Here is a 24,140-nt window from a genome sequence, read left to right on the forward strand (position 1 = left end):
ATCTATCCTGGAGAATGTTCTGTGCGCACTTGAGAAGCGATTGTAGTCTGCTGGTTTTGGATGGAATGTTCTATAAATATCAATTAAATCTATCTGGTCTATTGTGTCATTTAAAGCCTGTGTTTCCTTATTTTCATTTTGGATGATATGTCCATTGGTGTAAGTGAGGTGTTAAAGTCCCCCACTATTATTGTGTTACTGTCGATTTCCTCTTTTATAGCTGTTAGCCGTTGGCTTATGTATTGAGGTGCTCCTACGTTTGGTGCATATATATTTATAATTGTTATATCTTCTTCTTGGATTGGTCACTTGATCATTATGTAGTGTCCGTACTTGTCTCTTGTAACATTCGTTATTTTAAAGTCTATTTTATCTTGTATGAATATTGCTACTCCAGCTTTCTTTTGATTTCCATTTGCATGGAATATCTTTTTCCATCCCCCTCACTTTCAGTCTGTATGTGTCCCTCGGTCTGAAGTGGGTCTCTTGGAGACAGCATATATATGGATCTTGTTTTTGTATCCATTGTGCAAGACTGTGTCTTTTGGTTGAAGCAGTTAATCCATTCATATTTAAGGTATTTATCGATATGTATGTTCCTATGACCATTTTCTTAATTGTTTTGGGTTTGTTTTTGTAGGTCTTTTTCTTCTCTTGTGTTTCCCACTTAGAGAAGTTCCTTTAGCATTTGTTGTAGAGCTGCTTTGGTGGTGCTGAATTCTCTTAGTTTTTGCTTATCTGTAAAGCTTTTGATTTCTCCCTCGAATCTGAATGAGATCCTTGCTGGATAAAGTAATCTTGGTTGTAAGTTCTTCCTTTTCATCACTTTAAGTATATCATGCCACTCCCTTCTGGCTTGTAGAGTTTCTGTTGAGAAGTCAGCTGTTAACCTTATTGGAGTTCCCTTGTATGTTATTTGTCGTTTTTCCCTTGCTGCTTTCAATAATTTTTATCTGTCTTTAATTTTTGCCAATTTGATTGCTATGTGTCTCAGTGTGTTTCTCCTCGGGTTTATCCTGTATGGGACTCTCTGTGCTTTCTGGACTTGGGTGGCTATTTCCTTTCCCATGTTAGGGAAGTTTTCGACTGTAATCTCTTCAAATATTTTCTCTGGTCCTTTCTCTCTCTCTTCTCCTTCTGGGACCCCTATAATGCGAATGTTGTGTTTAATGTTGTCCTAGATGTCTCTTAGGCTGTCTTCATTTCTTTTCATTCTTTTTTGTTTACTCTGTTCTCAGCAGTAAATTCCACCATTCTGTCTTCCAGGTTACTTATCCGTTCTTCTGCCTCAGTTAATCTGCTATTGATTCCTTGTAGTGTATTTTTCAGTTCAGTTATTGTATTGTTCATCTCTGTTTGTTCTTTAATTCTTCCAGGTCTTTGTTAAACATTTCTTGCATCTTCTCGATCTTTGCCTCCATTCTTTTTCCGAGGTCCTGTATCATCTTCACTATCATTATTCTGAATTCTTTTTCTGGAATGTTGCCTATATTCACTTCACTTAGTTGTTTTTCTGGGGTTTTATCTTGTTCCTTCATCTGGTACCTAGCCTTCTGCCTTTTCATCTTGTCTATCTTTCTGTGAATGTGATTTTTGTTCCACAGGCTGCAGGATTGTAGTTTTTGTTGCTTCTGCTCTCTGCCCTCTGGTGGATGAGGCTGTCTAAGAGGCTTGTGCCTAGAGTTTATGTGGATTTTGTTAGCTTTTCCATTAATGTTATTTTTCTGTCTCAAGAGCCAGTCTAGTATACCATGTACATTTAGTTGTCATGTTTCCCCAGTCTGCTTTTTCTATAATGGTTTCCTTTTTTGCTGCTGTTTACCTTGACTGTCTTGAATGATACTAGCTAGTTATCCTGTACACTATCTCCAGATCTTGGTTTGTTTGATGCTTTCCTCATGATTTAGATTGGGGTTATGGGTTTTGAAAGAATACCATAGAAGTGAAATACCCTTTTATCACATAATATCAGGTCTATGGGACAGCTACATGACATCACTGGGTGTGATAACTTACGTAGTAAGTCAGTTTGCCAGGGTTTTACCATGAAGTTTGCATTTTTCCTTTGCATACTCTTTTCTTTGGAAGTAAGTTACTAAATCTAGCTCATTTTTGCCTCTCTGCCTCTCTTTTTAATGTTTACCATCACCTCTGTGACTCCGATCTGGCAAAATTATATCACATTCTCTGTTAAATCTCTAACACCTAGAGAATTAGTGTAGAAGGCAGTGTAGCCTTGTGCTTTTATCTGGGCAGGGGTACCTCCTCTTCTGAGAACACAAAATGATTGCTCAGAGAGAATTCAGTAATAAAACATTTACAGTCCCCAAATTTCCCATTTCTTATCTTTACCCAAGAGAATTAGACCCCAGAAGAGAGAATTTACATATTTGAATTATGACATAGCAGTGTTGCAGGGAGGAAAGAAGACATCTTCCCCTCTACTTCATCTTGGTTTTGGTTTGTTTTATTTTCTGGTCATACTTAAGTGGATTTAATCTCTGTCCTGACACAACTATAGTATGGAGGGAACTTTCATAACCACCTCTTCATTCTTATTACAAAATAGCTACAGAGTTCCAAACTACATATTCGTAATTTAGAAATGTCTCAGTAACTGTGGCATGGAGCTCTAAACTCTGTACAACTAATTTTTTTCCCCTGTCAAAATATTTACTTGTGAATATAATATATCGTTTACTCTTAGCTTTAAATAATCAAAAGTGTGAGATTGATGGTTTCCTTCTCATTTGAAGCTTAATGAGTTTTGCATTCTTGAAGATGAAGGCTAGAGTACTTTGTATTTTCATGATGACATCCATTATATCGAAATAATTATTTCTGGTGGAATTAATAATTGCTAGGAGTAAAATAAACAACAAGGACTTACTGTATAGCACAGGGAACTATATTTGATATCTTGTAATAACCTATAATGAAAAAGAATACACACACACACACACACATATATATATGTATATATATATATATAAAACTGAATCACTTCACTGTACACCTGAAAGTAAAACAGCATTGTAAATCAACTATACTTCAATAAAAATTAAAAAAACAGAAACAAAATAGTTGCTCTGTGGAGGAGATAATAGGAATTTTCTTTTTCTTTCTTTTTTTTAACTTCTTTATTGGAGTATAATTGCTTTACAATGGTGTTAGTTTCTGCTCTAAAACAAAGTGAATCAGGTATACGTATGCATATATCCCCATATCTCCTCCCTCTTGCGTCTCCCTACCCCCCTCCCTATCCCACCCCTGTAGGTGGACACAAAGCACCGAGCTGATCTCCCTGTGCTGTGAAGATCCTTCCCACTCGCTATCTATTTTACATTTGGTAGTGTATATATGTCCATGCCACTCTCTCACTTCATTCCAGCTTGCCCTTCCCCCTCCTGGTGTCCTTAAGTCCATTCTCTACGTCTGTGTCTTTATCCTGTCCTGCTCCTAGGTTCTTCAGAACCTTTTTTTCTTTTTAGATTCCATATATATGTGTTAACATAATATTTGTTTTTTTCTTTGTGACTTACTTCATTCTGTATGACAGACTCTGGGTCCATCCACCTCACTACAAATAGCTCAATTTCATTTCTTTTTATGGCTGAGTAGTATTCCATTGTATATATGTGCCACATCTTCTTTATCCATTCATCTGTCGATGGACACTTAGGTTGCTTCCATGTCCTGGCTATTGTAAATAGAGCTTCAGTGAACATTGGGGTACATGACTCTTTTTGAAATATGGTTTTCTTTGGGTATATGCCCAGTAGTGGGATTGCTGGGTCATATGGTAGTTCTATTTTTAGTTTTTTAAGGAACCTCCATACTGTTCTCCATAGTGGCCGTATCAATTTACATTCCCACCAACAGTGCAAGAGGGTTCCCTTTTCTCCACACCCTCTCCAGCATTTATTGTTTTTTTGTTGATGGCCTTTCTGACTTGTGTGAGGTGATACCTCATTATAGTTTTGATTTGCATTTCTCTAATGATTGGTGATGTTGAGCATCCTTTCATGTGTTTGTTGGCAATCTGTATATCTTCTTTGGAGAAATGTCTATTTAGGTCTTCTGCCCATTTTTGGATTGGGTTATTTGTTTTTTTGATATTGAGATGCCTGAGCTGCTTGTATATTTTGGAGATTAATCCTTTGTCAGTTGCTTCGTTTGCAAATATTTTCTCCCATTCTGAGAGTTGTCTTTTCGTCTTGTTTCCTTTGCTGTGCTACAGCTTTGAAGTTTCATTAGGTCCCATTTGTTTATATATTTTTTTATTTCCATTTCTCTAGAAGCTGGGTCAAAAAGAATCTTGCTGTGATTTATGTCATAGAGCGTTCTGCCTATGTTTTCCTCTAAGAGTTTTATAGTGCCTGGCCTCACATTTAGGTCTTTAATCCATTTTGAGTTTATTTTTGTGTATGGTATTAGGGAGTGTTCTAAAAATTTCATTCTTTTACTTGTAGCTGTCCCGTTTTCCCAGCATCACTTCCTGAAGAGACTATCTTTTCTCCATTGTATAATCTTACCTCCTTTATCAAAGATAAGGTGACCATATGTGCATGGGTTGTCTCTGAGCTTTCTTTCCTGTTCCTTTGATCTATATTTCTGTTTTTGTGCCAGTACCATACTGTCTTGATTACTGTAGCTTTTTAGTATAGTCTGAAGTCAGGGAGCCTGATTTCTCCAGCTCCATATTTCTTTCTCAAGATTGCTTTGGCTATTTGGGATCTTGGAATTTTAAAATATATTGAAATAAAAGTTATATACTGATACTACTTGCCCATCTTTTCTAATTCTCTTACTTATTGGCTTCTTGGTTAGTTCAATTGATTTGTGACAGCTGTTTGCATATTAGGCAAGTCAATCCTTTTCAATATTATTAAAAATATTGTCCCAGTTTCTAATTCATATTTCAATGTCATTTATTATGCTTTACCATACAAAAGTTTTGGTTTCAATACAGTCATATTTATCAAGATTTTTCTTCATGGGTTCTATTTTTGTCATATTCTGAGAACTGCCTCCCCACTTGAATAGCAGAATGTATTCCCCTCTGTTTTTTCTTGAGCAGCTTTCCGATGTTTTTTTTTTTTTTTAACATTTATTTCTGGACACTCTATTCTGGTATTCTGGCTTATTCTTCTTTCTGACTGTCTTTGCATTAGTGCACAGAAACTTTTAGCATCTCATCCAGTATCACACAGAAAGTAAGTCAATGTGCCCTGTTTGACTCCAGTAAGCCCTTAGACTCTCACTCTCAGATCTGCCTCTTGAGGTACAGATTTATAGATCTTTCTAGTGTAAATTTCATTCCTAAGATTATTGAGCCTTCCTCTGCAGAACAGTCTATGTTTTAGCTTAATGTGGAAAATGCTCATGTTTATTAAGGTGGTAAATAGTCACAGCAGGGGCTGGTGCCATTTGTTTTCCTCTTTATTTTTAGGCTGTCTTTAACTGAACTCAAAGTACTTTATGTGCATCATCTGCTATATTTTGTGTCTTCATGGTCGTATTGAAGAAGAGGGATGTTCATGCAACATTTTGACACTGGGAAAAATTCAGAGACAGAAGGCAGTATAATGAGGTCATGAAATCAGTAGTGACCCTGGCACAGAATTCCACTGTTTTGAGCCTCCCATAATCAATAGTGACTCTAATTCTAACCTTTTTCCATATCATGTTTTCTTTAAACCCAGCTTTCACCCCTGAACTAGATAGTTAGGCTGCCATTGGGTTCCAAATTCTGTCTCAGATTTGGGTGAGTCACTTTCAAAAGAAAGAAGGGAAAAAAAGAGAGAAATAAAAAAATAGAAAAAAGAACAGAAAAAAGAGACAGAGATGGAAGTTATTGTTGCTTCCTAACATGATAGAACCCATCTGCACCCTAGAAACTAACTGCCCAGCTACTAACTCATGGAGAATATAGGCTGTCTCCTAACTGCAATCCCAGGATTCTTACTTTACTTCAGAAAAAAAAATGTCATCCATCATACCTCTTACTTGATGCTGATGAACGTGTGAACACAGGCCAAGCACATATTTTGCTTTAGCTAGAGTAGCAACCAGGAGTCAAACTTAAAATAGATACCTCTGTTATGGTGGATGAACACCTGTATCTTATATTTCAGAATTTCACATGCCTTATGTTATATTTTGAATTATTGGATAATTTTACCTGCCATAATTCAAATTGATATGGGTCTTTAGGCAAATCAACATATTGAATGATTAAAAAAAAATCTACCAAGACTTTTTAAAAGATCCATCTTTTCTGTAGGAATTAATATTGTTCTATTTAGAGTGACCAAGGAGAATACTGGCATTTGATGCACATCCACAATTTAAGATTATCTAATGTGTTTTTATTACTTAATCAATCATCTCTGGTAGTTATTTCTTTTGTTCGCCTACTTAATAGATTTGAGGAATGAATGCTAGGTTCAGGCCAATAAGCCTCTTTTATGGTTTACAGTTTTACTATCATTTCCCTCACCGCGGTATATTAAAAAAGAGACAGGATGAGCTTACATGAGTAAGCACTCAGCTGTGGTTGCAAATTCTCCATGCTCACCATCTTACTTCCCAGAGAGGGGACTGTAATAGAATTGGTCTGTCTGTCTCTCTCAGCTGTATATAGGCTTAGAAGGACACATTCAAAAAGAAACAGGCATCTAAGGAAACATCATTCATACACATTCTCTGCCCCCTGTTGTTTTGTGGTGGCTTTATAGCAGTGATATAATGTTCTGCTTGTTTAAACTTAATCGAAATAAGTAATAATTTATCTTTGCTTTATATCCTCCTTTATTCATTTTATTTTTATTTCCCTTTAATTTGTTTTGGTAGCTGTAAAATTTAAGGGTGAATAGTTAGGGGTTAGAGTCAAGTGTACGGCACACAGATTCTCAATAAACCTCCACATCTTGCCAGTGCCCCCAGCCTTCAGTCTCCTCACACTCATTCTCATCCTGTCCGTAGATGACATGGCATTTGGTGAACCTGTCAGTCTGAAATTATGACTCTCAAAGACACTTCAGAGCGTTGAAAGCAGCCCATCCTGGCACTGAGCATTTCCACGGCTATACTTACACAGTACCCTTAAATAAATAATATAGAAATCTATTTTAAATCCCATGGACTGGGGCTTCCCTGGTGGCTCAGTGGTTAAGAATCTGCCTGCCAATGCAGAGGACATGGGTTTGAGCCCTGGTCCGGGAAGATCCCACATGCCACGGAGCAACTAAGCCCATGCGCCACAACTACTGAGCCTGTGCTCTAGAGCCTGCGAGCCACAACTACTGAGCCCATGCGCCACAACTACTGAAGCCCGCGCACCTAGAGCCTGTGCTCCACAATGAAAAGCCACCACAATGAGAAGCCTGTGCACCGCAACAAAGAGTAGCCCCTACTCACTGCAACTAGAGAAAGCCCGTGCGCAGCTACGAAGATCCAATGCAGCCAAAAATAAATAAAGAAAATAAATAAATTTTAAATCCCATGGACCAAGTTGGAAGTTTGCCATTAGTAGAACTCACTGAACCATCAAATTGGAGGTTTTTTTTTTCTTTTGTCACTTGTTATTCTGAAATAGTAAAAGTTGTTAAAAGTACCTACGCTACTAAAGAGAGTAGCTTAAACCTTTAGTTCTTCTTACGTAATCTGCATTATCTTCAACTTACTTTTTCTTGAATTTCTTACTGGAAGAATTCAGTTACTTAACAACAACAACAACAACAAAAAATTAAAACGCTCTAGCACTGAGTCAATTCTTTTCTTTTCCTTAACAACACAGACTGTCAGCTATTTTACATTGGTAGTGTCTTATTACCAAAGGAAACTGCATGGAAAAGCACCGCTTCTTAAATCCTTCCATGTTGATTTGTAGCTTTAGAGGTTTGTGTTCTTTAGATGTTCTCCATGGTTGGAGAAGAGGATTTCATGGCAGTCGGGACAAAGCACCATATGGTTGGGTTGAGGTGAATGATCATAAAAGCACATGAGAGATGGGAGGAGAGGTGTCACTTGTCAGTCTTTATCCCTAGAGGAAGCTCTGGTGACAGGGGAATGATTGAAACAGCACTTTTGGGGTCGCTGGGCATGGAGAAGGGATAAACAATGACTAGGAATTCAGTGATGTAAACTCAAGGGAAAGGATGGAAGCAAAGGGAGCTGGGGATTGGGTAGAAGTGTAGCTCTCCTGCAGTTGGTGAAAGATGCCAGGGAGAGACATTGATGGGAGAGATGATTAAAGATGGCCTCGTAAAGCCCTGGAATAGTGACAGATGGAAAGGCTACAGTGATTAGTAAGAAAATACAGAGAAGGAAAGAAGACCTGAAATGAAGTAAACTCTTGTAGGAGGAGGCATGTACGATGATAAAAAGGGAAAACAAAGGATGAATTTTTCTCTGCTACCTGTTAAGGGAAATAGGCACAGAGATGGAGGGGACCAAGTCCTGTCCTTGGATATAGGAAGCACTCTTTTCCCCAACTCACTTGACCTATCAGAGCCCAAATCCTTCTTAAAGCCTTTCCAGTAGGGTGTCTGGATTTCCAGCCTGACAACTTGACATTGGGCCAGCAAAAACAGACTTTTTGCTCCCTGGATCTAAAGATAGAGAAATAAAAAATACCATTTACTGAGTACAAATCATACGCTAGGGAGTGTGAGCAGCCCTTGAAGTCCATCTCTCGTCATCACTCAACCCTGCATGTTAAAGATTTTGGATCAGTTTTTAAACATGGAAAATAGGGCTTCCCTGGTGGCGCAGTGGTTGAGAGTCCACCTGCCAATGCAGGGGACGCGGGTTCCTGCCCCGGTCCAGGAAGATCCCACATGCCGCGGAGCGGCTGGGCCCGTGAGCCATGGCCGCTGAGCCTGCGCGTCCGGAGCCTGTGCTCAGCAACGGGAGAGGCCACAACAGAGAGAGGCCTGCGTACCGCAAAAAATAAATAAATAAATAAACATGGAAAATAATCTTCAAAGAAGCTAAATAACTTCTCAAGTCACATAGTCACAGAGTATCAGAGCAGGGATCCAACATCATGTCTTTTATTTGCAGTTTTCTAGTCAGAACCATTTGTTTATGTAGCTGATAGATTAACCACCTCCACAAACTGCTTGTGACTCTTGCTCCATTTTGGATAAACTCTTTAAAAGGTATTTCCCTCAATGAAGTGAAAATAAAGAAAGCATTAAAAGCATACAACATATGCGTTTACATATATACAATGTACAGATTGTAAACACATTCATTCACACATGTGATGGTTGACCAGTTCTCCAGATATTATTTTTTTCTTCTCATTTTCTTTTGAAAAGACTTTAAACTCTGAGAGATGTAGTTATCTCTGCTAAAATGATAATACTTTCCAGAATTTGTTTTTCTTCTTATCTCTTTGTGTGGCCGTAGGTAATTTTTCGTAGCATACTGCCTTAGCCTTGCAATTCTCTTTGATGTGTGGTCCTGGGATAAGCATCGGACTTCTTATAACAGATCCCCAGGTCAGGGCTGCACAGGTCAGGCCAAAGCAGTTTTCCAGGCTTCTTTTCTGCTCCTTAATAAAATGTTATTGCTCTTAGAAACATTCCTATATGAATGCATGTTTTACATTGTTTGGTACATAGTTGGATTTCGGAAACATTTTCCCCTATTTGATCCAAAATGAAATATTCTTACCACTAGCCTACATTCCCTGGAAACCTCCCTCTGAGTTCAGTTTTTCACTCCACTTTGTAATTTATTAGCAGAGTAATAATGGTTAGCATAACCAGCTTGCAGTGATAGCTCAGTCCCCTTCCAGTACCTAATCTCAAATACTCATTTTTCATGGTGGCAAAATGAAACTTTCTAATCAAAGTCTAAACATCATAATTTCACAAGTTTGCAAAGCCTTTCGTTTAGCTAACAACTGCAAGAATGCATTGGATGCCTAGGATGTGACTAAATACAGTGCACTAGATTTGGGGATTAAACTGTGGTGAACGGTTTAGACTTGGTACCTACTCTTACCAAGCATATCCTTTGGGATAGGATACAAAAAAGTGACTAGACCACAGCAGTGCAGTGTAGGACATGTCCTGAGGGGATGCTTATTCTTCTTGTGTGAAAGCTCAGTAGAGGCACCTAAGCCAGGATGGGGATCAGTGAGGTGACTCCTAGGCTGAACTCAAGAAGCCCAGGTCAGAGCAGCAAAGCAGCTGGAGGGAGGAATTCCATCCAGCTCAGGTTCAGCACCCGGAAGTAGCAGAGGTAAGAGCATGAGGTTTTCATGGAACCCAGCAAGTTCAGCTTGGAGAGCTGAGAGGTAGCAAGGAACCAGGCCTGCAACTGAAGACTTTCAAAACTCAAGCCTAGCTTCTCAACCCCAGAGACCTTCAACTGGATCCTTTATCAGGCTTAACACTGCCCAAGACAACTGAGACAGTAGACTGGGATGGGAGGAGCCATGTTGGAGGTGGGAGGAGATAGGTCCTTGAGGGTGAAGCAGGGGCAGGGAGAATTCCCAAGCTGGCCTTCCTCCCTGGAATTGGGAAATGGATTAAAACAGGCCTTCACACCTTGCCTTACATGTCCTCATCCATCCATGAATATTGAATGGATTAATTATTGGTTACATGCATTGATTTACCAAAGAAAATTCATACATGTATGATCCAACTCCATAGCACTCTTACTATGGATAGTTTATAAAATGATGAATTAAATAGGTTTCTGGGAACAGAATAGAAATGGTTTAGTGAGAAAGTGTGTTCTGATTTCTAAACAACCATCCTGCCAAAACACTTAGAACGGGACACATTTGTAAGTAAGAGACTGTCTCAAACTTTGTAATTGTCTTACATACATATACCGTATGTCTTCAAATTAGTTCCAGGCTCTCCCAAGAAAAAATTCGTGGTTTTAAAATAATTAATTCTTCACTTCAAGAATAACCATAGGAGATTATAGACATTCAATAAATAATGGTTACTTGTTTTTAGATACTAATCCAGTAAGTTATTTCATGTAAATATTTAGGTTTAATGAGATATTGTATAGTTCATGCATTGCTATCTCATGCTAACCAAAATTGAAAAATGGTTTCAAATCACTATGTTTTTTAGTCCACATTTCTTAGATTTATTAAAATTCATTATACACTAGCTCAAACGCCATGATTCTTTGAATTTTGAAAATAATGTGGAACTTTAGAAAAAAAATGTTAGTCTTTGTCATTTTCAACCATATACAGCCAAGCTTTTTTCAGTAAGCTTGTGAAATTACTTTGTGAACTCTAAAAACTCCAAACTACAATTTAACTGTTATCTACTTCTCCATTTAGACAATTAAAAGCTAGAGTTTGGTGTCAAAGGAATAACAACAAGAAAAAAGTCCAAAAGGAAAAGACATAGATGTTTGGCCTTAGCACAGTTAGATGATCCTATCGTTTCACTAATGTTCTCTGTTTATATTTTATTTTTATCAAATCTGCCAGCTAATGAAAAGATGCAATAAATAAAGCATCTGGCTGATCTGCTGGCTACATTTATAGTATTTTAGTTCTATAAAATAAAAATAGACATGGAGAGTAACAGAGTTGGTTGTATGACGTTTAATGCAAATTAAATATTTTTGTGTTTTTATGAATATGTCTTATCATCTTTCATATGTCTCACAGGGATTGGAGGTCAGGCATTGTTAATAAGCTCAGAGAAAAATTAATGTCCATAAACACTGTATATTAAAAATCCAACAGAAAGAAAGCGTCTCTGGTATCTAGAGGGAATGTAGCTCTACAGAAAAATTAACCCAATATTGTAATTGTTATCAATGATTTTGCGATGACATCACAAAAATATTATTATTGGTTTTGAGTTTCAAAACTATCTATTCTTTGGATTTACATTATCTTAAGAAATCATCTCCTTTTCCGGATGTTGCTATGATAAAATATATTTAAAAGAAAAACCAAAAAACTATGTTATACTGTGGCAAATTCTCCTCTTCTTCTCCATGACAATAGATAAAGAAGCTGTAACCATGACAACAGTAATGGGCCCGGGAGATTAGGGCCAGACTGGAGATTAGGGCTCCAAGAGCAAAGAAAAGAAGTCCTGATTGGTTCTTTATTGAGACCTTATGTGATGACAAGTTACCGTTGAGAGAAAGCATGAAGGATTAGTAAGAACAAAATGATTTCTCTTGTATAAAGTAAGAAGCCATTCCTTTGTTAAAAATGTGTCCCTTCCTTTTTATATAACGACTGTTGAAATTGAGGTAAGGAGTCCATGATTAATTGTCTCCTGAGCTTTGATAAATCGAGTCTAGACTAGCTCTGTGAGAAGACACTTCGGAAGCCTGGAGCAAAAAGCATCTGTGTGGAGCCCCATCACCCTCCTTGTTGGCAGCCCCTGAATGGGTGGAGAAACCAACTCGTTTTTGATGTGGTGCCGTCTATAAGCAGAGCGCTCTTGGCGGAAGAGCATTTGAGAGTTTCTTTCCTGTTCTTTGAAAACTTACCTTTCTAACTTCTTGAAAATTCTCAAAAGATTTTTCCAAGCCATCATTGTTCACATTTTGTTTTTAAAAAATCTTTTGTTTAAAAAAAAAAAAATTGAAAGGATCCCATTTTCTTTAAAGTGGTGAGATGTATAGGTATTACATTTTGAGAAAACATGCTATCTGTGATTTTAACATGGATTCATTGATAAAGGGGGTATTTGCTATTTTTGAAGTGATAAATTTACAGGCCTGAGAATGTTTGGTCAAATGGTATGAATATTTTTCATTTTAAAGTATTTTGCCAAATTGACTTCTAAAAAGATTGTACTCTTACAAACTTCAGCTGATAGCATGAAGGTGCTATACCCTAGCCAACGTTTTATATCAATGTCTTTAGATTCGTGCTACTCTGACAGATTTTTTTTTTAAAAGCTTTTTTTAAAAAAAATATTTATTTATTTATGGCTGTGTTGGGTCTTCATTGCTGCACGCGGGCTTTCTCTTGTTGTGGTGAGCGGGGGCTACTCTTCGTTGTGGTGCACGGGCTTCTCATTGCGGTGGCTTCTCATTGCGGAGCACGAGCTCTAGGAATGCGGGCTTCAGTAGTTGTGGCTCGTGGGCTCTAGAGCGCAGGCTCAGTAGTTGTGGTGCACGGGCTTCGTTGCTCCGCAGCATGTGGCATCTTCCCAGACCAGAGCTTGAACCTGTGTCCCCTGCACTGGCAGGTGGATTCTCAACCACTGTGCCACCAGGGAAGTCCCTGACAGATTTTTAAATAGTTTATTCTGACAGATTTTTTTTTTTTTTAGATTTTGTTTAAATGTACATTTCTTTTATTATTGTCAGGTTGAACCCTATTTTTAAATAAAGTTATTCATTATTTTATTGATTTTTCAGACATTCTTTTTTATTATAGATATTAACTATATGTCTGTTAGCTATTTGACAAAAACTTTGAATCAGTCTTTACAGAGGAAACCCATCTAAACTAATTAAAAAGGAAAGTAGGATTTAAGTGAATGAGATGGGCTTGAGTGGGAACTGCCTGTGCAAAGGCCCTGGGGAACTGCCAGGGGTTCAGCCTGGAGAGAGCATGTTCAGTGTAAGCATCAAAAAGCCAGGGCACATCATGTGCGTCCCATGAGAACAATGGCCTCATCTCCTCTGCGCTGGAAGAAGGGCTGGCATAGGATAGGCACTCTGTGAATATGTGCTGAATGAGTAGAGCTGATATGGACACATGCAAGCCTCTGCCCAAAGCTGTTATATTTCTGCCTGCAGAACACACAAGGCTATTGTGCAGGAAGGTTATGTCCCTGGGATTATGCTCCGCCTACGGTGGAGGAAGAGTGAGTAGATAAATCCCCCAACATGCTTCCCTCAGGGACATACTTCTCGAGTCCTGTGCTGCATTGTCTCCCAGAGTCTCCAGTAAGGTTGCCCTTCAAGTTACCCTGAATGACAACCAGTCAGATAACTCACTCTCTCTAGCCTTCGCTCCCTGGCCAGTCTCTCTTCCCAAGTCCCCACTGATCTTTCCTGTGATCACCTTCCAAATAAAGTATGTGCACTTAAATCCACTTCTTAGGGCCTGTTGATGGGAGAAGCCAAACCTAGAAAAATGGTAAACAGGAGCAAGGCCAACAGGCAGGTTGAGAAGTTTGGAGTTTCTCTGAGGTACAGACCAGACACTGAGGAGAAATAGTAGAGGGATATGAGCAGGTGTGTCTTTTGACACGTTGATTCTAGATGCTGTACAGAGAATACATTTGAGGGAGGTGAGTGGAAGGAAAGCAGAGGAGCTGGAAGACCATTGTGGTGAGTCTGTTGAGAGAGATTGACAGCGACAGCGCGGATAGGAGTGTGGACGTGGAGATAAGAGAGAGTAGATGTAGCAGATGTCCAGGAAGGGGAATCCTCAAAGACGTGAGTGAGGGTGAGTCGGAAATAGGGGATACATTTCAGGGTTCTAAGCTGTAGATTTGAGAAGAAAGTGTAGACAACTGAGTTCAGCAGCCCAGGAAGAGAAGCAGGCTGAGAGCGTCAGTGAGGGGGCAGAGAGAGGATAAATTCACTTCAGTGTGCTAGTTTGAGCTGTCCATGGTGTGTGGAAGCAAAGGTTTTTGTCAAGAGGCTAAATATCACCCATATTTTTGAGAGAGATGCTCCCTATCCAGGCATCAGTCTCTCCCGGTCCGCTTAGTACCCTGCCATAAAAGATCGACTAGCTTACCATCAGTCTTCCTTTTATTTCAAGTACTGTGCTGTTCAAGAAAGCAAGGGGAGGGATAAACTGGAAGATTGGGGACTGACATATACACACTACTATATATAAAATAGATAACTAATGAGGACCTACTGTATAGCACAGGGAACTCTACGCAATACTCTGTAATGACCTATATGGGAAAATAATCTAATAAAGAGTGGATGTATGTACATGGATAACTGATTCACTTTGCTGTACACCTGAATTAATACAACATTGTAAATCAACTATACCCCAATAAAATTTCTTTTTTAAAAAAAGAAAAAGGAAGGGAAATTGTATCTACAAAGAAGTTGGCTAAGAATCTATGGAGCCAGAAATAATTTTGAAAGCTTTTTGCAGTTCTTGAGAACCTCTGTTTCTGGTTCTAACTGGTATGTGTTGTAAACTGACAGTTTCTGGAACCACTGGAAATGTGATATTCCTCCCGCCCCCCAAATGGATTTTCCAGCTAACAGGAGTTTAGTTTACGGCAGGAATGCCCACTCAGCCAGCCCCTGGAGAAAGTAAATGCAAGAATGGAGACTGAACTTCAGTAAGAAACTAGAGAAAATGGCCCACAAAAGCCAGTTTGAAGACTAAATGTAGACACATGGGTACTTCTGCTTTGGGGCTAGGAATCACCTGTCAAAATGAAATACATGTTCTTTAGACTTGGGAACTTGAACAAATAAGAACAAAATAGAGGGCTTCCCTGGTGGCGCAGTGGTTGAGAGTCCACCTGCCGATGCAGGGGACACGGGTTCGTGCCCCGGTCCGGGAAGATCCCACATACCGCAGAGTGGCTGGGCCCGTGAGCCATGGCCGCTGAGCCTGCGTTGTCCAGAGCCTGTGCTCCGCAACAGGAGAGGCCACAACAGTGAGAGGCCCGTGTACCGCAAAAAAAAAAAAAGAATAAAATAGAGATATCCAGCAAATATAAATTATGAATTCACAAACACATACACACGCACAGAGACATCTATCACAAACATCTGTTACAGATTATAAATGCCTCAGGTGTTTGAAAAACTAGTTTTCCCGTCGTGGATGATTCAATTATTCCTGTACGTAACAATCATTCAATCTGGCTATAAATATGATGGTACTAAACAAGCATGGTACAATGGTACATCTTGATGTCTGGTGGAATTTTTTTGTCATTTCTTCTACTAGCAGGTAGTCCATGAGAACTGCTGCTACTTTTTATCTCTCATCAACGTTTAATTTGCTACTTGTAATTTTCTCTGATCTTTGAAAATATAAAAACAAGGTCCTTCAAATTGTATCTAAAACAGTGTAAATGGGCTCCATCTGAGTGGAGTAAGGTTTTGTAATAACTAGTTGGTTACCTGAAGCATTTATCAATACTCGTAGGGAATTCCCTGGTGGTCCAGTGGTTAGGACTTGGTGCTTTCAATGACTTGGGCCTGGGTTCGATCCCTGGTCGGGGAACTAAGATCCCGCAAGCAGCTCGGTGCAGCAAAAAAAAAAAAAGCTTGTAAATCTATGTTTCCCTGTTTCATGCCCTAACAGAATATATTTCCTTATTGTCATGGATCCCTTTAGTAATAGAAACTGGACAAATATGCAGTAGAATCATATGTTATTAATTTGCCAATCTTTTATAAACCCCAAGAAATTCGAATACATCTTTTTTTTTAATTTTAAAGATTTAATTTTATTTATTTTTGGCTGTGTTGGGTCTTTGTTACTGTGTGTGGGCTTTCTCTAGTTTCAACGAGCAGTGACTACTCTTCATTGCAGTGTGCGGGCTTCTCTTGTTGCGGACCATGGGCTCTAGGTGCGTGGGCTTCAGTAGTTGCAGCATGCGGGCTCAGTAGTTGTGGCTCGCAGGCTGTAGAGCACAGGCTCAGTAGTTGTGGCACACGGGTTTAGTTGCTCTGCGGTATGCAGGACCTTCCCGGACCAGGGATCAAACCTGTGTCCCCTGCATTGGCAGGCAGATTCTTATCCACTACGCCACCAGGGAAGTCCCCATTTTTTTTTTTTAATTGAAGTATAGTTGGTTTACAATTTTGTGTTAGCTTCAGATGTACAGCAAACTGATTCAGATATATATAGAGAGATGTAGATATAGATATCTATATATATATTCTTTTTCAGATTCTTTTCTCATATAGGTTATTACAAAATATTGAGTATAGTTCTCCATGCTATACAGTAGGTCCTTGTTGGTTATCTATTTTATATATAGTAGGAGTAGAGGAGGGATAAATTAGGAGTTTGGGATTAACATATACACTCTAATACCTTTGATTCCACTTACTGTTTCTTTTCTTCCTCTTTTGTTCCTTCCTTTAGAATCTATGGGAAGGTACCATTCTATGTTTGCTAACGGGTCTTCTTTGCCTTCCTATGCATTTCTTACCCATGTCCCAACACCTCTGACAGCCTCCTCTCCTTCCTCCTTAGCTATCCCGAGCTCCAGCATCCTCCCTTCTGCTCCCAGAGACGTGGTCCCTGTCCTGGTTTCCAGTCGGTTTGTCCGTCTCAGCTGGCGCCCGCCCGCAGAAGCAAAAGGGAACATTCAAGCCTTCACGGTTTTTTACTCCAGAGAAGGTGACAACAGGTAGGTACTACCAATGAAATTCAGCCTAATCCACCAGGTCTTTAAATGTAGACTGTGGCGTGATGGCAGCGGGAGGTCTTGAGCAGGAACTTTGGAGACTGTGGGAAATCTCTCCTCTGTGCCCTTCAGTCATTACTCGGTGGAGATAACATGTCTCTGTTGCCTGTGTGGGGTTTTTTTTAAGGCAGGATTGTGTACAGAATCAAATTCAATCATTTATAGAAAACTTCCTTGAAAAACAGAAAAGCATGTAAATATATGATATCAGGGTTTTTTGTTTGTTTTTTTAATTTCCTTGAGTTTCAAAGTGGTAAGCAGAGAACAGAATCGGGCTGTGTATTGATAGAACCAAGTGTGGGAGAACCAGTGTGGCAGGGTGCAAACTCAGCTCTGTCACTGACATCATGTGATCTCAAGAAAATGACATAACTTCTCTAAACCTTATTTCACTCTTTAATAAAGAGGAAATAATAGTACTTACCTTGAAGGTCTTTGTTAGGATTAAATTAGCTTGCATTTACAAAGGTCATTTAAGAGTATCTAGTATTTGCTAAAAGTTCTTAATATCATTATTGTCTAGGTAAAAGTGAGCTGTATGCGTCTCGTTTCAAGATTACAATCTACTGTTGTTTTTTGTTTTTTTGGGTTTTTTCTCATCATTTTTTCTTTAAGATGTTTCACTGTTTTAAGGCTTTGAAGTTTGATTTGTAAGTCTATGATAGTTATTGGTTAGTTCTAATCTATAAGAATAAACTGTATGACACCCCATTTAATTAAATATATTACACTTTATATTCTCTATTTGATCACTCTCATATCTGCAGTCTTTGTGTTTCTGCTGACTCTTCCTCATAGGGGATTACTTCTTCCCATGTTTGAGTGATTCTTGATTGTTAAATCTAGTCCTTAGAAATTTATCTGAGGGAATTTTTGAGGCCAAGGTTTAAAGTACATTCTCAGGGAGGATTTGCTTTACCAAAACGAGACCACATTAAACCAAATTTTCACTAAGGTATATTTGGTCCATACAGGTCTCATACTGATATTTTATTAGTTATCAGAAAATCCATTGTGTGATAACATTTGTTTTTCTGCCATTTTTAACATATCAACTTAAATAAATAAATGCAGACTTGTGGTAAGCAATTTTTAGAGACGTTTTTGTTGTTCCAACTGAGCTAAGACTGAGACTGGCATGTATTCACCAATTCTCTCATGAGGCTAATTTCACGTTCTAGTTCATCCACTGAAGTTTGGTCTTTCAGGATCCTGGCTGTATGCAAGGTTCTTCAGTCAGACCTTGTACCCAACGTCACCTGCAGATTTGTTTCTTGTTCTCTTCTCCTGTTAGTTTCTAAAGCTACTAGCTCCAGACTTCTCTTGAAAGGCAAATACTCTCAGTTAAACACCGGCCCCGCAAGTCAGCTTTCCCACTGTGATAATTCTCTTACTTTGCTGCCAGCAAGTTCCTGGATAATTTTTTTTTTAATAAAAGAGATTGTGAACAATTTTGGCAGCATTTTAGGCGTGCTGTAGAAGGGTTTTTCACATACGATCTAGTTTGCCATACTGCTTGAAATGGAGTTTTGTAATATTTATCAAATGCCCATGTGATTGGTAAGATTAAAGCATAAAGCCACTCTGTAAACGTCTCACTTAGAAGGAATCAGAAAGCTATAGGAAGCTTTCTTAATGGACCTTTCCATTCTGTTTTTTAAGCATTTTGTAAGTTTCTCTCCTCATCAACTTTTGGGTTTTTTTTATGTTGCCAATTAAAGGTGATAAAAGAGATCAGCGTGTGAAAGCTGAATTTGCTTTAGAGAAAAAATATATTGCTAAATCCCAAGATTCTGTAGAGAAGAACACCTATTTTCAAATGTACTCAGCAGACCTACCTATGCCTCTCGCACGGGGAGGGAACAGCATCATTATGTCCTTCAGTAGATGAGGATTTTGATAAGGCAACTAGGATCTTTACAAAATAGCCGTCTGTTGACTTGGCTGAGTTCCAAGTTTCACATCTTTTCTTCCATTTTAAACCTCCTCTTATATACAACCAGTCTAAAGTGGACATCCAGTGGTACACAGGGGTTCCTGGGATGTGGCAGCTTCTTCTTTCATCCTTTCTTTATTTTAATATTATTTATTTTATTTTATTATTTATTTTTGGCTGTATTGGGTCTTCGTTGCTGCGTGTGGGCTTTCTCTAGTTGCGGCGAGCAGGGGCTACTCTTTGTTGCGGTGTGCAGGGTTCTCATTGCTGTGGCTTCTCTTGTTGTGGAGCATGGGCTCTAGGCATGCAGGCTTCAGTAGTTGCAGCAGTCGGGCTCAGTAGTTATGGCTCACAGGCTCTAGAGCACAGGTTCAGTAGTTGTGGCGCACGGGCTTAGTTGCTCCACAGCATGTGGGACCTTCCCAGACCAGGGCTTGAATCCGTGTCTCTTGCATTGGCAAGCAGATTCTTAACCACTGCGCCACCAGGAAAGTCCCCTTCTTTCATTCTTGAATGAGGGCAGCATTCATTTTCTGTAAAGTTTTCCAGCCAAAAGAAATATGACATATTTTATGCATCTCCATATATAGAATATTTGGTGGGGGTGATAATGGTGGCGTAGGGGAAGTAGAGAGGGAGAAGGAGAAAGAAAGAGAGAGAGTGAAGGAGAGAGAGACACACAGAGAGAGGATGAATCTAGTGGGACCTAGTTGTTGACAAGGCTGAGCTCACACTGATCCTGACTATCACTATTCGTTCTTCTGGAGAAGAAGAGACTAGATGTGATGGCTGTCACAAGCCTTCCAGTGCCTATTGAGAACAATGGGGACGGGGAGGGGGGCAGAGCCAGGATTCAAGTGTGAGGCTTCTAGTCTCTCAAACCTGTGAGTGCTTTAAACATGTAATGACCTGGAGGAACCCTTCAGGATTTGAAAGGCACAGGGCAGTTTGGGCTGGCTGGAGTGGTATTTAGCTCAAAATGCTGCAGTGTGATGATCGGATGGCACACTGCAGCTTCTCTCGTGCTGCGTCTCAAAATGCTTTTCTTCCAGTTCACAGCAGCAAAGTATATCTTTAAGTTTCTGTTTTCTTTTACAATTTGACCTGACTTTAAAATGAAAGGAAAGAAATATACATATGTTCCCTAAGATCATTCATTACCTGAGGAAGCAGGCATTTGTTTTAGTGGAATCTCTACCACTGTTTAACTCTGTGTCCTTATGAGAAGTCTCGTAAGTTCTTTGCGTGCAGCTGTGAAAACAGGTAAGGATTCTTGCCCCCTTGTCTTCATGTATCCACATGGACTTCCTGGAGGCACCTTAAATTCACCCTGCCCAAAACCATACTCACTGTCTCCTCCTTAAATATCTTTTTCTTTACATTTCTTGGTTTATGTTAGTACCTTCCATCCTGTTGACCAAGTAGCAAACCCCAGGTCATATTTTATTCCTCCCTGAATGTTAGCACTGCCATTAGTCATCAGGTCCTGGCAGATCTACCTTGGCCACAGCTCAGCCATGACCCCTGTATTCTGTCGTCTCCACCATCACTTACCTGATCTCTGACAATAGCTTCTCACCCTCTAATCCATCCTCCTCACTGTCTCGAGCTATCTTTTTTTTTTTTAAAGTCTCCTTTTTTTAAAAAAACTTATTATTTATTTATTTATTTAATTTATTTTTGTCTGCGTCGGGTCTTAGTTGCAGCACGCGGACTCTCTAGTTGAGGCGCGTGAGCTGAGTAGTTGTGGTGCGTGGGCTTAGTTGCCTTGCAGCATGTGGAATCCTAGTTCTCTGACCAGGGATCGAACCCACGTCCCCTGCATTGGAAGGCGGATTCTTTACCACTGGACCACCAGGGAAGTTCCTCGAGCTATCTTTTTGAAATACAGTTTGGATCACTGACTTCACTGCTTAAAAATGTGAAAGTGTTTCAAATTTAAATATGATAAAATTTCTATGTAAAGACATGCACACAATAACTACCAAACTCCCTTGAATAGAAGTCTATCTCCAATCTATATATAGGTAGAGTGTGATTCCTATAACCTATGAAGATTAAAAATATACCACTTGGGCATCCCTGGTGGTGCAGTGGTTGAGAGTCCGCCTGCCGATGCAGGGGACATGGGTTGGTGCCCCAGTCCAGGAAGATCCCACATGCCACGGAGCTGCTGGGCCCGTGAGCCATGGCCGCTGAGCCTGCGCATCCGGAGCCTGTGCTCTGCAACGGGAGAGGCCACAACAGTGAGAGGCCCGCCTACCAACAAAAGAAAAAAAGAAAAAATATATATATATATATATATCACTTAAGTCCAAATGGCTGGGTTTGGAAATGGTACTACTGTTTTATCAGACATGTGAGTTTTGTGTATTTAATTATGTAAAAACCAGGAAGAACATCTCTCTGCTGTGGTGGACAAAGGGAAGATGAATGCTACCTGTAGGAATTGCTGTGAGGACTAATTGAAAGAATTCAAGTAAAGCATCCAAGGCAGTCACTGCACAAAGGCAGAGGGTCTCAGAATAGCGTGAGTTCAAAGACAGTATGGAAGAGAGGCTGAAAATAAGGCCCAAAGGTAATGGTGGTAACAGTAATAATTAACAACAATGGGTTTCCATTTTTTTTATATGAACCATTTATTTTCAAAGCTGCTCACTGTTTCCTGCTAATAAAACCATTTTATCCTTTACTCATCTATTGATATCTTCCTTACCTTTCAAGCCCATGCATCCTTCCCCCATACCCTCTTGGACAGTTATTCCTGTGGTCATACCATGGTCCTTGTCAACACCACTCTCTGCAGCCTCTCCATGATCTCGATTTCAAACCTCATACTTTCATCTCAGTCTCTCATTTTCCTACCTTCCATTTAAGACTCTGATTCCATGGGGACCTACAATTCATTGATTCTATGGCATTTCCATTGTCCCTCATCCTTCATGTTTTCCTTCATTTGTTAAACAGCTAAAACCCCATGGCCAATTATTATAAAGACTGACATACAGCAATGTTTTGCTTGTTACTGTCTCATTTAATATTAACTTCTTGGCCAAAATCAACTCAAGTAACTGTAATTTTCTACCTACCTTTTCTTGCACTCTTGTAGCTGAATATACGTGGAAGAAAATATGTAGCTTTGCTGACTAGTCTTGAAATTCATAACTACTTATCTGAAGTTGCCTCTTCATGGTGTTGGGGGTTGCATCGCACGTAGCAGTCAGCCTCTCTCACACACGATCCTAATGATATTTCCTACCTTTTCCTCTCTTCTCAAATCTCCAACACCTTCCCTCTTTCCCTCACTCTTAATTGACCTTGCTTCTAATCTCCAGGAAAATAGTAGCAATCACAATAAAAGTTGTACCAGCTTCCATGTCTGATTTACCTAAGTGGGTCTTTAAGCATCTAATCTGTCTTTCCTCAAAGTGCTATAAAAGAACTGCCCATGCTCTTAACAGGGCCAAACATTCACTTATGCACTAGATCCCATCCTTTTTTTTTTGCGGTACGCGGACCTCTCACTGTTGGGGCCTCTCCCGTTGCGGAGCACAGGCTCCAGACGCGCAGGTTCAGCGGCCATGGCTCACGGGCCCAGCCGCTCTGCGGCACGTGGGATCTTCCCGGACCGGGGCACGAACCCACGTCCCCTGCATCGGCAGGTGGACTCCCAACCACTGCGCCACCAGGGAAGCCCTCCCATCCTTTCTTGAAAACCAAAGAACAAAGCTTCAGCCCAGTGTTTCTCCTCATCATCAACGTTTCCCACCTCGGGGTATCATGCCCATCAGCATACAAGCATGTATTTGTATTTTCCATCTCAACAAATCATCCCTGTCAATCCCATTTCTCTCTTCCTATCACTTCATTCTATCCCCTTTTATAGCAACATACCTTGAGCTGTCTAACTTCACTCCAGTACCTACCTCATATTCCAGTTATGATTCTGTCCCTAGTATTTCACTGAAACTGTTCTTATCGAGGTTTACCAGGTGACATCCATGTTGCTAAACCCAGTAGTCAATTCCTGGTCCTCTCATTACTTGGATAGTTAGCAAATTTTGTCACATTCGATCACTTTCCCTTTCATGAAACATACTCTTCCCTTGGATTCTATTACATACATTCTCCTGGTTCTATTCCAGTCCCTCTGGCCACTCATTTTTAGGCTCTTTTACTCCTAATCTCCCTGACCTGTACTGAATTGCCCTAGGACTCAGGCTTTGGAAATCTTGCTTCATCCAGTTTGTGACTTTATATTCTGTCACTATGTTGACGTCTTCCAGATTTGTGTATCTGGCCCTAACGTTTTACCTGCAATTCTGAATCATATCCAAATTCCTGCTTGGTTTCTCAACTTTGATTTATCATGAGCATCTAAAACTTAAAAACAAAACTAAATACCCATTTTCCTTCAGCCTCAAACCCTTTCCAAAACTTTATCATTCCAGAGGTTCCTGCATCTCAGTGTCATCTGCAGATTTCTCATTACTCAGGCCAAAGTCCTTGGAGTCATTGTTAGGTCCTCTTCTTTTCTCACACTCTATATCAAATCCACCATCAAATCTTGGCAGTACTGTCAAAATATCTCCTGAATCCCTGATACAATAGGATACCTGATATTTGCTACAAAATAATACTAAAAGACTGGCTTTTGTGATTTATTCGAGCTGAGTGATGGGAATAAAGTGGTTCATCCTATCATTCTGTCTAATTTTGTATTGCTCAAAAATTTCCATAATAAAAAAGAAGTCGAATAAATAAATGAAAATAAAACATAGATGGAATCCTACCACTTCTTACCTCTTTTTTAC

The 24,140-nt window shown here is 39.6% G+C and overlaps 1 protein-coding gene across 1 annotated transcript in view; it reads left to right on the forward strand.

The window, feature by feature from the left end:
• DCC (DCC netrin 1 receptor) overlaps positions 1–24,140 on the forward strand; it is a gene marked incomplete at both ends in the record, with an annotated part of 1,164,115 nt that overhangs the window by 772,777 nt on the left and 367,198 nt on the right. The window contains one exon of the mRNA XM_082668331.1: positions 17,177–17,333. Coding sequence (XP_082524457.1) covers positions 17,177–17,333 — 157 coding nt within the window. The remainder of the gene's footprint in view (positions 1–17,176; positions 17,334–24,140) is intronic.

The sequence above is a fragment of the Grampus griseus genome (genome assembly GCF_964374135.1).
Source record: "Grampus griseus genome assembly, chromosome: 12".
Classification (NCBI taxonomy): domain Eukaryota; kingdom Metazoa; phylum Chordata; class Mammalia; order Artiodactyla; family Delphinidae; genus Grampus; species Grampus griseus.